General features: G+C 39.2%; 1 protein-coding gene across 1 annotated transcript in view; it reads left to right on the top strand.

Moving 5' to 3' along the window:
- The window catches only part of si:dkey-246g23.2 (solute carrier family 66 member 2), a 58,802-nt gene extending 45,777 nt beyond the window's left edge, over positions 1-13,025 (top strand). Inside the window, exon 5 of the mRNA XM_060878163.1 lies at positions 9,312-13,025. Coding sequence (XP_060734146.1) covers positions 9,312-9,486 — 175 coding nt within the window. The 3' untranslated portion in view covers positions 9,487-13,025. The remainder of the gene's footprint in view (positions 1-9,311) is intronic.
- The last annotated feature ends 275 nt before the right edge of the window (positions 13,026-13,300 follow it).

Genomic DNA, 13,300 nt, shown 5'->3' with positions numbered 1-13,300 from the left:
CACCCATGTAATGAGGAAAGGAAGGTATGCATGTGGTGGTGATGAGAGGTATATAACTGTCGGGACTTCTCATGTCACTGCACATCAGCTGCTTTACAGGTTAAAGGTGTATTCTTCGTGTAATGCCTTCCTTATTTCCTTCAAGGATCAGTAACAATTTTTATTCTCCAGTACATAATTAATCAGAATTATCCAGATTTATTATTATTGTATAGCTTTCTTGTTGATTATTTTAATTAACTATTTGAAATTTCGATCCCAACTCCCACAACCGGTTAATGACGGCTAGTCTAGTCTGACGTTTGTCATACATGCCTTTGAGAGTTACAACCTGAAAATGAAATCATTCTTATTGTTTTTTCATGTTCAAGTCAAATCAAGAAGCTTTTATTGTCATTTCAACCATATATAGCTGTTGCAGTACACAGTGATATGAGACAACGTTTCTCCAGGACCAGGGTGCTGCATAAAACAAGGACAGAGCTACAGTAAGGACTTAGTAAGTTAGTCCTAGCCACATAAAGTGCATCTGTGCAGCCTGGTGTAAACAGTGCAGGACAAGACAAACAAGACAGACAAGGCAGTGCAGAACAAAAGACAGTGCAGTCAAAAAATACAAGACAATACAAAAAAAGGCAATGAACAGAATCAGCGCAGACCAGTGTAAATACTGTATGTTCAAACAATATTGTGTGTGCAGTAATACTAGAATAAACACAGTGTTATTGCAGGAGGTCCCTGAGATAATGTAAAGTATTGTGCAAAACGACTGAAAGGTGAGACAGCATGTGCAAAGAGCAAAAAAGTGTGCAAAAACAGCATGTAAACAGGTTAATGGATATATATTGGAAGTGTGTGTATTTGGTGTAGGTCTGTGCAGTAAATACAGTTGTTGTTTTTATTCGTTGTTTGCTGAAGTATTGCTAAATATCCAAACTGCCTTTTGGCAAACTCCAAATGGGATTTTATATTGTTTTATTTCAGTAATGTCTTTTTTTATTGATATTATTTAATAAATCCCAGCTCAGATTGCTCAGGCTATAGTTGTTCTGTTAACAGCCTTATCTGTGGATCTCTCCAACACCTTCTCTCCAACACCTTTGTTTCTCTGACTAATACCCTCCTAACCTGGTTACTGAATTTGGGTAGATGAGTCCCGTCTGGGCCACATTCTTATTATTATTTAAATAATGGTTTTGGTGCTCCATGATATGTTTTTGAAATATGTTCATAAGCAAACCCTTATTGACATTTTCCCAAAATTTGGTCCTCAAACTTTGTGGACGGTTTCTTTGGCTTAATGCTGCTGTTTGTTTAAATATGTTTCCTAACAAACTCTATCAAACATTTATCCTAGAGTTTATCCTGGAGTCACCTGCATTGCTCCTCACTGGACGTATTTTGTTTTTGAAGCATACAGTATGAACTTTAGAAAGCAGTCTGTGAAATACTGTTCTGAACATAAACTCAAGCTCTCACTGGTATTTGCATTAGTTTATGACAGTTTATGACACACTCTTGGCTAATTTCATAAATGTACAGATGTTCCTATTAAAGTGGCAGTGAGAGTTAAAAATCGTGAAAGGTTCTTTTCTTCTTGCTAGCATGTGGATGAGGGTGACCTTGAAGCCAGAATGATTTCTGATAGTAGTTCCCCATGCCTAGCGATCAAAGGCAGCAGTTTTTGGCTTCTTTGCAGTGGAGTCTCTTATCCATCAGATTGTTTGCTCTTTTTTGGTGCTGATTGCCCCATTTTCCACTTTCTACCTCCAGAGAACTCTGTATGGTAGCTGGCAGAAATGGCTGAACCACCAGTCTCCATTTTTGGATTTCCTGCTCCATCATGGGCTGCTTATTCAGCGGAAAGTCCCAGGAGGAAAAGGTCAATGGTGTAAATATTTATGGACTGCACTATAGGCTCACATGCTTTAGGGTAAATACGTGAATATTAATGAGTCAGGACTGCAGGGGGTTCAGCTTGGAGCAGAGAGCAGCACACATCACTTCTTTGATCTAGAGCAGGAAAGAAGGATTAAACCACTACAACATCTCTTACAACCAAGAGAAGTGTACTGAGAAGATATGAATCTTCATTTCTCTTCTCTTCTCTTCTCTTCCCTTCTTCACTTTTCTTTCATTCTCTTCTCTCCTCTACTCTCCTCTTCTCTTCTTTTCTCTTCTCTTCTCTTCTCTTCTTCACTTTTCTTTCATTCTCTTCTCTCCTCTTCTCTTCTCTTCTCTTCTCTTCTCTTCTCTTCTCTTCTCTTCTCTTCTCTTCCCTTCTTCACTTTGCTTTCATTCTCTTCTCTCCTCTTCTCTTCTCTTCTCTTCTCTTCTCTTCTCTTCTCTTCTCTTCTCTTCTCTTCTCTTCTCTTCCCTTCTTCACTTTTCTTTCATTCTCTTCTCTTCTCTTCTCTCCTCTTCTCTTATGTACTCTTCTCTTCTCTTCTGTACTCTTCTCTTCTCTTCTTCACTTTTTTAAATGTCCTTCTCTTTTCTTCTCTTCTCTTCTTTTCTCTTCTCTTCTCTTCTCTTCTTCACTTTTCTTTCATTTCATTCTCTTCTCTTCCCTTCTTCACTTTTCTTTTATTTCCTTCTCTTCTCTTTTCTTCTCTTCTTCACTTTTTTTAAATTTCCTTCTCTTCTCTTCTCTTCTCTTCTCTTCTGTACTCTTCTCTTCTCTTCTTCACTTTTTTAAATGTCCTTCTCTTCTCTTCTCTTCTCTTCTCTTCTCTTCTCTTCTCTTCTCTTCTCTTCTCTTCTCTTCTCTTCTCTTCCCTTCTTCACTTTTCTTTCATTTCCTTCTCTTCTTTTCTCTTCTCTTCTCTTCTCTTCTCTTCTCTTCCCTTCTTCACTTTTTTTAAATTTCCTTCTCTTCTCTTTTCTTCTCTTTCTGATCAGATCACTATTTATTCACTAGAAAATGTACTTCAGTGCTTTTTAATCATTGCTCTCAGCAATGCTTCGTCAGATGACATTGGTACCATCTGTTGTCCTTTTAAACTCGGTTGTTCCTGTACTCACAGTAAATCTGCTGTGAACTGGAGAGGGACTGAGTGCTGTTGTGTCCCTGCCTGGCTCTGCTGTTTCCCAGCATCCTGCCGAGTTCATCGTCAGTGTAGCTGTACCGGTTCTGGATGAGTTGTGTAGCTGCAGTTAATTAAGTGTGCTGCTGAGGCTCTCACTGCGTATTAGCCTCTCTCATGCCCGTCACTTTCCTTTCACAAAGTCACACCATTTTTTGAAAAGAATCCATTCATCGACACATGGTGTGAGGAAACTGGATGAGAGAAATCCTCAGATTAAGAAACTGTCATCAACATTCTGTACGCTTCTCGTTTGCTACCTGTGTTTTCATGTCAGTGTTTTTTTATCCTTTTCTCTGGCAGTCACATGGGACAGCTCTTCTCATCTCCAGCCATCTCTGAAGCTCCGAATGTTATATGAGTTTTATAGCTTTTGGCTGTTAATAGCATGTCTGACTTCCTGCTGTAATAAATGTTTAAGGAAATCTCTCTCTCTCTCTCTCTGCCAGTCTCTTTCTCTCTGCCAGTCTCTTTCTCCCACGTTCTCTCTGTCTCACTCGCACTCATTCACTCTTTCTTGCTCATCTGCAAAGGGCATGCAGTAAATATCGGACACTTAAGAGGAATGTTCATTCATTTGAATCCTCTCTCTCTATAGTAAATATTACTGCTCAATAATTTTGTTAGTGCTGCATTTATTCATGTCATGTCTCTAGCAGTACATTACTGAGCCTGTAATGAACATAATCTCTCACACACACACACACACACACACACACACACTTTCAACAAGAACCATCAAGGTTAGTACTAACAATTTCCAACAATTCTGAACCATTTTATTTTTCAAGCAGCTGTCAGTGAAACAATCATCTTAATACTGACTTAACCCTCAGAAGTCTTCCTTTTCTTTTCTTTTCTTCTCTTTTCTTTTCTTTTTTTTCTTTTCTTTTCTTTTTTTTCTGCCTGATCTTGTGACTTCCCTTCCCTTCCCTTCCCTTCCCTTCGTTTTCATGAGCTGATCAGATCCTATTCTTTTTTATTACCTAACGGTTTGTGTCTGTGTATCTGTCTGTCTATGTTTCTGTGTGTGTGCGCGCGCGTGTGTGTGTGTGTGTGTGTGTGTGTGTGTGTGTGTGTGTGTGTATCTCTCAGTGTCTGGCAGTGTTAGCTATGAGGAATGGATGTGGACGTGTCGGGAGTTGAGTGGAGACTGAAGTGTAAAACAGCCTGTGAGAGCTGAACCATGAGGCTCACTTTCCTTAATCATTTCCAGTCTGTTCTTCTCCCTGAAGCCAATCTCAAGTGTTTGCTGAACATTTTCTTTTGTCTCTTTATCAATTCATCACACACTTAGGGCTGAGGAGTGAGTCAGGAGACGCGAGAGAGAGGATGAATAAAAGGCTGGTTGTGTGTGTGTGAGTGTGTGTGTGTGTCTGTGTGTGTGCATGTGTGTGTGAGAGTGAGAGAGAGAGAGAGAGAGAGAGAGAGAGAGTTAGAAAGTGAGGCTGAGGGTGTGACTTCCTGTAGAGAAACTCTGTACTCGGCGTCCTCTGGGTGGGAGATGAACAACTTAAACAAAGTGGCTCTCCGTTTCCATTGTGATGCGATGCTGATGGATCTGCTCTTGTACAGATGACCTGCCTCTGCTAATTACCTCTTTAATGTTTCATCCTCTCTAATGATGTTTGCGGTCTCTGAGCTATAACAGTTCAGCAGGAAGAGAGAGGGACGAAGGGACGGTGTGGGAAGAACAGGAAGGGATTAATGTAGAAGGGCCATGAGCTGAAGCAGAGAGCTACAATGAGAACTGAGGAGCATCTTTACTGTGGAAATCCTCCATGATGACTGATTTCTGTAGAAATGTAAAATCTGATTTCCTTCCACAGCTTAGCATTAGACCACAGGTTTGGGTTTGTGTTATTGTTTTATCTGTTATCTTTGCTTTTCCTCCAGACTGTGTAATAGTCTGAAATTGCAGTTTGAAGGCTGCAAGTGTAATAACCATCAATATCTTAAAAGATTTCTTTTTTTTCCCCCAATAAATCACAATGTCAATATTTAGCCTTCCACAGACCGAGACGCTTTTGCAGTAGCTTTATGCAATTTATATAATCTCTAAAAAGACAGCAGGAGAACATTATGTTGCTAAGAAAATCGTCAAAGTGCTTCAGTCATTCAAATTTCACTTTAAATTCAGTCACACAGAAAAAAAAATACATATAGTGTACAATAACAATATTACATTTCTTAATACTAAATATTATATTTACTCGTATACTAATCTCCTACATGACTAAATATTACCTTTATTCTTATACTAAACTAAATTTAAACAAGTTTCTTTATCACTTGCCTGAATGATAAGCATGATCAATTTATCTATTAAAAGTAGTAGCATGAACTAAAACTAAATCTCATGACAGGAAATATATCTAGATTATCAAATCTGGTAATTAACACATGCCTGATAATAATGATAATAATAATAATGATGCAGCGGTATTGTGTGTGTTGCAAGACACCAGTGTTGTGAGTTCAGGTGTGAGCTTTGTTTGATTTTATTCAGTGTTATTCAGTGTAATCATGTCAGTGTTAGTCAAATAAATTGTGTGGAACTGATGAACACATTTAAAGTCAATTCAACAAGTTTTTTTTTTTTTTTGTCGAGAATGTGTGAGAAAAATGCATGTATAAACATATATGGTGTTTAAAAAAAAGTACTAGAAGAAGCCTTTATTATTGCCACATATACATTACAGCAGAATTCCTTTCTTTTCTTCAAATACCCCAACTGAGGAGGTTGTGATACAGCGCCCCTGGAGCAGGGAGGGTTGCTCAGGGGCCTTGAACCCCGATCCTCCGATCAACAACCCAGAGCCTTAACCAGTTGAGCCACTGCCCCAGGTTTTTGCATATCCCAGGCTATTATGAGAGCGCAGGGTCAGCCATCATGCGGCACCCCTGGAGCAGGTGAGGTTAAGGGCCTTGCTCAAGGACCCAACGTAGATGTCTCAGCAGCTTGTGGGCTTGAACCCCGACCTTCTGACTAGGAACCCAGTGCCTTGACCGCTGGACCATCACGTCCTCATGCACTGTACTATAATATAGTATTATTATGGGGTACGTTACTGGTCATAAATTATCAGTAAGCTATTGTAAAGTAAAAAAAAAAAAAAAAAAAGACCAAACTCAACAATTTCAGTTACATTCTGTAATATCACAAAGCAAACTACAAACGCTATGAAACACAACTGTAAGTTTATACTACTGTGGAATCAGATCAGACTTTTATAGTTTAGTTTAGATTATAGACCTTAAAAGAGTTTAGACTTTTTGGTCAGTTTCAGTCAACTTGATATTTTTAATTCATTTATTTTTATTTATTTTATTTTTTTTATTTATCTCACAGGCTAATCTACCACAAATATGTTGTAGCCTCTTTTTTATCAAGGGTGCCAATAATTCTGGAGCTGCGATTCAAGGTCTATTTGCGAACCTCATGTTGAGTAACTACAGGCGGGAGTGCGCTGGATGTGTGCTGACAAGATTAAGATATCAGGAGAACGTGTTTGGATGAAATTGTTTGAAAATTAAAGAAATTGTTTGAGGTTCATGATGCTGCTGCTTGTAGTGCATGAGCTCTAGTGTGATGTTATCCAAGTGGCTTACAGGCTTAGCATGTCAAAAAAATCAGGGATTAAAAGATATAAAAAATATCAAACCCTGACACAGCGACATTCTTGTTTATTGTTATTGTTCATTCCTTTTATTTCTTCCCATCACTGCTAACATCGTTGTGGGATTTAATAACCTCATCGGATTAATTGTCCACAGTTTAGAAATTCCACTTCATTATTTGAATTTCTTTTTTTTAGCCATTTTTTCCACTTCACTCACATAATCTACTTATCTGTCATTTTCCATTTTATTTATTTTTTTATTTTTTTATCACTGCAAGTCTGTTTAAAATGAGTCAGGACACTGTGGGCTTTCAGTGTGAGGTGTTTTTTTTTCCTCTGTTGGATAACCTTACACAGAGTTTTAGTGGGTGAAGTTAACACCTTCAAATATTACAGAGAAAATGAGTTCTCACTCACTCACTCATTTTCTACCGATTATCCGAACTACCTCGGGTCACGGGGAGCCTGTGCCTATCTCAGGCGTCATCGGGCATCAAGGCAGGATACACCCTGGACGGAGTGCCAACCCATCGCAGGGCACACACACACACTCTCATTCACTCACGCAATCACACACTACGGACAATTTTTCCAGAGATGCCAATCAACCTACCATGCATGTCTTTGGACCGGGGGAGGAAACCGGAGTACCCGGAGGAAACCCCCGAGGCACGGGGAGAACATGCAAACTCCACACACACAAGGCGGAGGCGGGAATAGAACCCCCGACCCTGGAGGTGTGAGGTGAACGTGCTAAGCCTCCGTGACCCCAGAAAAATGAGTTTGATATCACTATTTACTTTAAAGTGAGAAGCAGTTGTGTTTTTAGGGAACTTTTCTAAGAATATATTACCCCTAGACTAGGTACAAACAGAAATGTTAATGAGAAGCCCAGATTATCTATTATCTATCAGTTATCTTTTATATGAGCCAATAAGCACCACTGTAGAGTGAGACATGACAAAGACATTCAGTGCTGAACACCAACACAGGCAGACATTGTTTTAAGCTTCTCAGATCACAGATTGAGAACCTTTGCACTAAACGAACTTGGTACAAACTGAAGCAAGGTCTTGTATAGTGTGTGTGCTAGTTTGCGTGAATGTCTTGCAAGCGTGTGTGGGTGCGAGTGTGTGTGCGGGCGAGTGTGTGTACGGGTGAGTATGTGCGCAAGTCAATGTGCGCAGGTGATTGTGTGTGCGAGTGCATGTGAGTGCGTGCATGTAAGCCCATCCTGTAATAATTGCATGGTATCTTACATAATAGAATGCCTTTGAATATGTAAATATTATGGCACTCCCCCAGTATCAGACATTTGTGATCGCACATTCATTGTGACTGCGCTCAAGGGAAATATTATTCATAAACCTAAAAACTGTCTTAGCCTTTTTCTGGCTGGATAAGAATTTCCTGCAGCTTTTTTAAAAGCCAGAAGGGATTTACATCTGTTGCTACTGTAGTGCTAGACATTGTCAGGGCCACAGGCATCCTGCCTGAGTCACGCTTTGATGCCATTTTCCACACGTTTTGCATCTGTCAGGTCTGACCTCAGTGCAGTATGAGGGCCGAGGTCATTGCAGGACACTATATGAAAGCAGCTGTCAGAAAGGGATCATCTCTTCCATTGGCTGGACCACTATATTCTTGATGAGTCCTCATCTCTGGAGATATGAGCCGTGAACACACAGCTCTTCTCATGTATACTGAAACAATGCTTACGAAGGAGATTAGATTTATAGGTGAAGGTCACAGGAGATTGTAGACTTGATGAGTCCACACTAAAAGAGAGTGTGGAGGAATGGATCAGTCCACCACTTTACTGTTTGAGTCCTCTCCTTACTTCTCTGGTTAGAATGATTCCATGGATGCCGAAACCAAGGCAACTCGGCGTGACAGCTGACGGATGGTCTGCTCTCGCCTGCACTATTATTCTCTGTAGCTATAAAAACGAATAAGCTTTCACTGCGTTAATACAAAGACAATTGACCTGCAGAGGATAAAACACATTCTGTTTGACTCTTCTTCCACAAAAACATGATTCTTCCTAAAGTTTCTTACCTGACTTCTACAGAGAGTTTGTCAGTACAATGTATTGGCATTCACAGCAAATGAAGGTAAGGACGGATTTCCTTTCCTCCCTCCAGAAGCCTGCTACAGGGCCTGAGATCATCCACTTTCAATAAAGATGGATTACTCACTCCTGCTTGGGGAAATTTTTATCTTTAAAGGATTTTTTTCCTCTTTATCCTCCTGTGCTTCTGGATGAAGAAAAGAACATGCACATTGAGTTATAATGTGTACTTTTGAGTCATTGGGCATTCAGTTGACAGCCTAGATTTAAAATATTGTCCTGTTTTTCTTTTAATGTGTTGTACAAAGAGGAACTGGAGTGCACTGCATTTTGAAAACTTTTAATAAAGTCCCCTGCCTCATGTTGAGCCCTGAGATTTCTTTAAAGAGGAAATGTTTTGCAGTAGCTGAGACACTTTGCTATTTTTTGAAGGTTTTATGCTCGTGTTCTTTCACTTTCACGTGTTTCATCACTTTATGCTCTTTCTGGTTTAACTGTTGCAGTTTTGTTTTCTTCTTTTTTCCCTCGCAGCATAAAGATGGTGCTCCTGTGGACTGCTGGTGACATTTTCAAGACGACGTACTTTGTGATTAATGAAAGCCCCGCCCAGTTCTGGGTGTGTGGGATGACGCAGATCTTGATCGACATAGCCATCCTGGTGCAGGTCGGCTACTACGGTCTGGACTCCAGAGCTAAAGTGGGATGAGGAAGACTTCTCCAGGTCTCCACTGTCCAACAAGGGCTCCTTAAATACGTGCATGTCTGTTTCATTTATTTTCTTTACTTCGAAGCTTAGTTAAGTGTTGTTGTTTTTTTTTTTTTACTTTATTTATATATTTAGTTACATTGTTGATGAGCAAAGTGCATTGTTCCAAGGAAAGAGAAACTCCAATAATGTATGTTCTGAAAGCTTTGCCACAATTATGTCTTATTTCCTGCGTATATCCATTAAGTCTACGCTTTGAGAAAGTGTTACTGAGCTTGGCAAACTACAAGCAAAGCCCCAAGCGTTTTTACTGAAATCTGAGCTGGCAGACGGCTCCAGTGAGAAAGTGCCAAATTCATCTGCAAATCTGCACCACTTGATCTACACTTTGGACCGTTCCACTGCAAACCTGTCCCAACCGCTCACTATCCTGAAATCATTCGCTAAATCTGCACCTGGCTCTACACGGATGACAAGAAAAAGACTCATTAGGGGTCTCAAAATGGTCCTGTATTATTTTTTATAAAACTTCAGGCTCGAGGATGACACTGTTACAGCTGAAAGATCTATAAGAGTGACTACTGAATCTGTATGGATTCATTCATTTGAAGACCAAAAAGAATAGATCCACAAATCAATAAATCCATGAAAGGTAAACTTCGTATTATATTTGAAATGTGGAAAGATTAGACTTACACTGCTGGAAGAAAAACGATGTAAATATAGTATAGTAGGCTTCTTTGGTTTTCCAGCCGTAGGGAACCTATGAAGGTCCGAATTACCGCCAGAGAGAAAGTATATAATTTAAGTGATACAAGTAATGTTTTTTTCTGTTTGTTTGTATTCAGAGGTGCCAGCATATGCAGTTTAGCTGTAGCTACATGTTGTCATTATGAAATAACGAAGCTTCATGTCGAAATAATTGAGAATCCCTGAAGGCGAAAGGACGCGGAACATAGAAATCGTACATTTGCTCCTAAGTGAACTTTGGCTTGAGAGTTCACACAGAAAACCAAGTAGACAAGAATGTCATTGTTTTAGTCAGTTTTAGTCATAAAAAGATGTGCTTCTTGTTATAAAGGAAGAGTTGCTTGTTATAAAGAAGCAGCAATGCCCGAGTGTTGCCTTACTGTTATCTTCCTGTTGCGTGGTGCACATCTGAGAGAGAAAAAACACCACCACCACCACAGTCTCGTCTACTGACATATGTTTGTTCCATGTACGTTTCTGTTGTAAAATTCTGTTTTTTCTCTTGCCTGCTAGGATTTTCTTATTAGCAATGTTGGCACCTCATGTGTTTATACCTCTACACAAGATACTTTCATTTCATCAAAAAATGAAATACTTTCTTTTTTTTTTTTTCCTGAAAGATCCCTCATTCCCTCCCCACCAACACTACCACCCCACCACCATAGAACCACTCGGTTGTTGGTTTATACACAGAACCAAAGGAACAAAACAAACGTAACACCCTTTAAGTTATTGGCTGGAACCTTTTTTCTGACAGCTCACCATGATTTACTGTTTCCGTCTATGATTAAAAGAAAGCCTGTATTTCAGAAAAAAAGTGTGTTATAAATCCTATGGATTATTTTCAGTTTTAGCTGTAATAGTGAAAATAATTCCAAAGTAGATAAGGGGAATCATGAACCTTTTCCGCTACATTAGCCCCTAAATACTTTACTGGTTTAATGGCATAGATAATGGCATAAATACTGCTCATGTGTTTACTGATGCTAGAAACAGTAAGACTGAGACCATCATTTATTGGTTGGAAATGTTAAAAGGTAGTCTGTGATGAGACTTCCATCAGGAAGCTGTTCCACACCATTAAGCCTCATGCCATTGCTGTGAGTGAGACACTATTGATCATTGACCCTATAACTCTAAATCCTGCCCCAGTGCCTAACAGCTGCAGGGTACGTCTGTGTGAGCCCAATAAGCCCTGCGGCATCTCCCTTATTTCCATTCTCGCGTCTCACTGTTTGGAGAAAGGAATGTTGCTTCAGTTCTCGGTGTTTCTTTCACACCACAGGATGATTACAGTGAACTGAGATGGTGTGTTAAACAATGTTACACAAGTCTAGAGATATCTTAATGGTCATTTGACCTCGTGGAGAACTTTGCCTGGTCCCCATAAAGATGACTTCAGATGATTCTGTTTAGTTACTGAGTATAAGGCTAGGGCTAGATGTATGGATATGTACAGCATTCATTCAGATGTTAATATAGGAACTATATGGCCAAATGTATGGACACATGCACATCATACTCACACGTGTTTGTAGAAAAATCTCATCTGTGTCCTGTTATAATAAGCGCCACTCTTCTGAGAAGCATTTCCACTAGATTTTGGGGTGGTTATGGGGATTTGTGCTTATTCACCCACAAAAGCTTTTAAGTCAGGCACTGATGTCAGGAGGTCCAGGATGCAGTCATGCGTATGTACCAGTTCATCTCAAAGGTGTTCAGTGGTGGTGTGGTCTGGGCTCGGTGCAGGACACTCAAGAGCTTTACTTTCAAACTTGACAAACCATATGTTAATAGAGCATGCTTTGTGCACGAAGGAATTGTCATGATGGAAGACATTTGGGCTTCTTAGTTCCATTAAAGGGAAATTGTAGCACTACAACATACAGAGGCACATCTGATATAATTGTGTGCTTCTATCTTTGCGCATATGAATGTGATAGTCAGGTGTCCACAGTCGTTATGTGGCTATGTAGTATAAATATATCAATGAAAGTCTCTAAAAGGATAGAAAGACATGTGTGTGTGGTGTGTGTGTGTTTGTTAGGTCATACACTGATGATATTCATATCTTCCTCTAATTTGTCTCCATAAGTAATGACATGATGATTAAAAGCAACTGTTCCCTAATGTTCACTAATACAGATCTGATGCTGTCTCTCCATCAAATCGAGCTGAACATGTCTGGTTTATCATGGTGCTATTTTATTAGCTGTTACCAGTGTTTATTTTCCCACAAAACGTATATCTATTCACTCGCTTATTTCCTTTACATTTAGCTTTTTACATATGCGGCGCTCTTGTATGACGTACATACTCATAGAATACAGATATATCATAATGCAAAGCTTTTAAGTGCTCTAGTAACCAAAGATATTCTTTTGTCCAACATTATAATGTCTCATACATGTGTTTGCATGACCGGTGAATGGCTTCGCTTTTGATTTAATGGTGTGTTGTTGTGATGAGGATGTTTGAGATGAGCATGATCAATCACTTTGTGCGATTGTGGCTGTTTAATGATGCCTTAATATTTGATACTGTGTTGGACTCTTGTTACACACAAACTTTGAGAAATTCTGCACTCCAAAAGACACAAAAAAAAAAACTCTGTGAACTTTGTGTGAATGTTTTTATGATGTTTACATCAATGAATGCATCGATTCAGGAGCTGATCTCTGTGCAGACTGATGTTCACATTATGTCTCATACTCAGCAAAACGTTACTGAGAGCCAATAAATGAAGTGTTTTTCAGGGAGGACATTTATTAAACAAATGAAACAATGAAGTCTGTGTGGTTTTATCTTATTGCACACTCTAAATAGACCTCTACATTACACTTTGTAGATATTTGCATAAAAAATATGATACTGTATCTTGCAATGTTGTTACATCACTTTTCTAACAAAATAAAATAGCAGACTTTAGCACTAGGCAGTACACGTCTTAAATTAGATCTGACCCCAGGCATGAAGCATATTATGTTAGTGTTATCTGTTTTTCTTCCAAAAAAAAAAAAAAAATCCTGAAGTATTAGATCTCACAATCCAGAGATGAGATCTA

This window comes from Tachysurus vachellii, chromosome 9, assembly GCF_030014155.1.
Source record: "Tachysurus vachellii isolate PV-2020 chromosome 9, HZAU_Pvac_v1, whole genome shotgun sequence".
Taxonomy (NCBI): Eukaryota; Metazoa; Chordata; class Actinopteri; order Siluriformes; family Bagridae; genus Tachysurus; species Tachysurus vachellii.
This window is presented reverse-complemented; position numbering and strand designations above follow the sequence as displayed.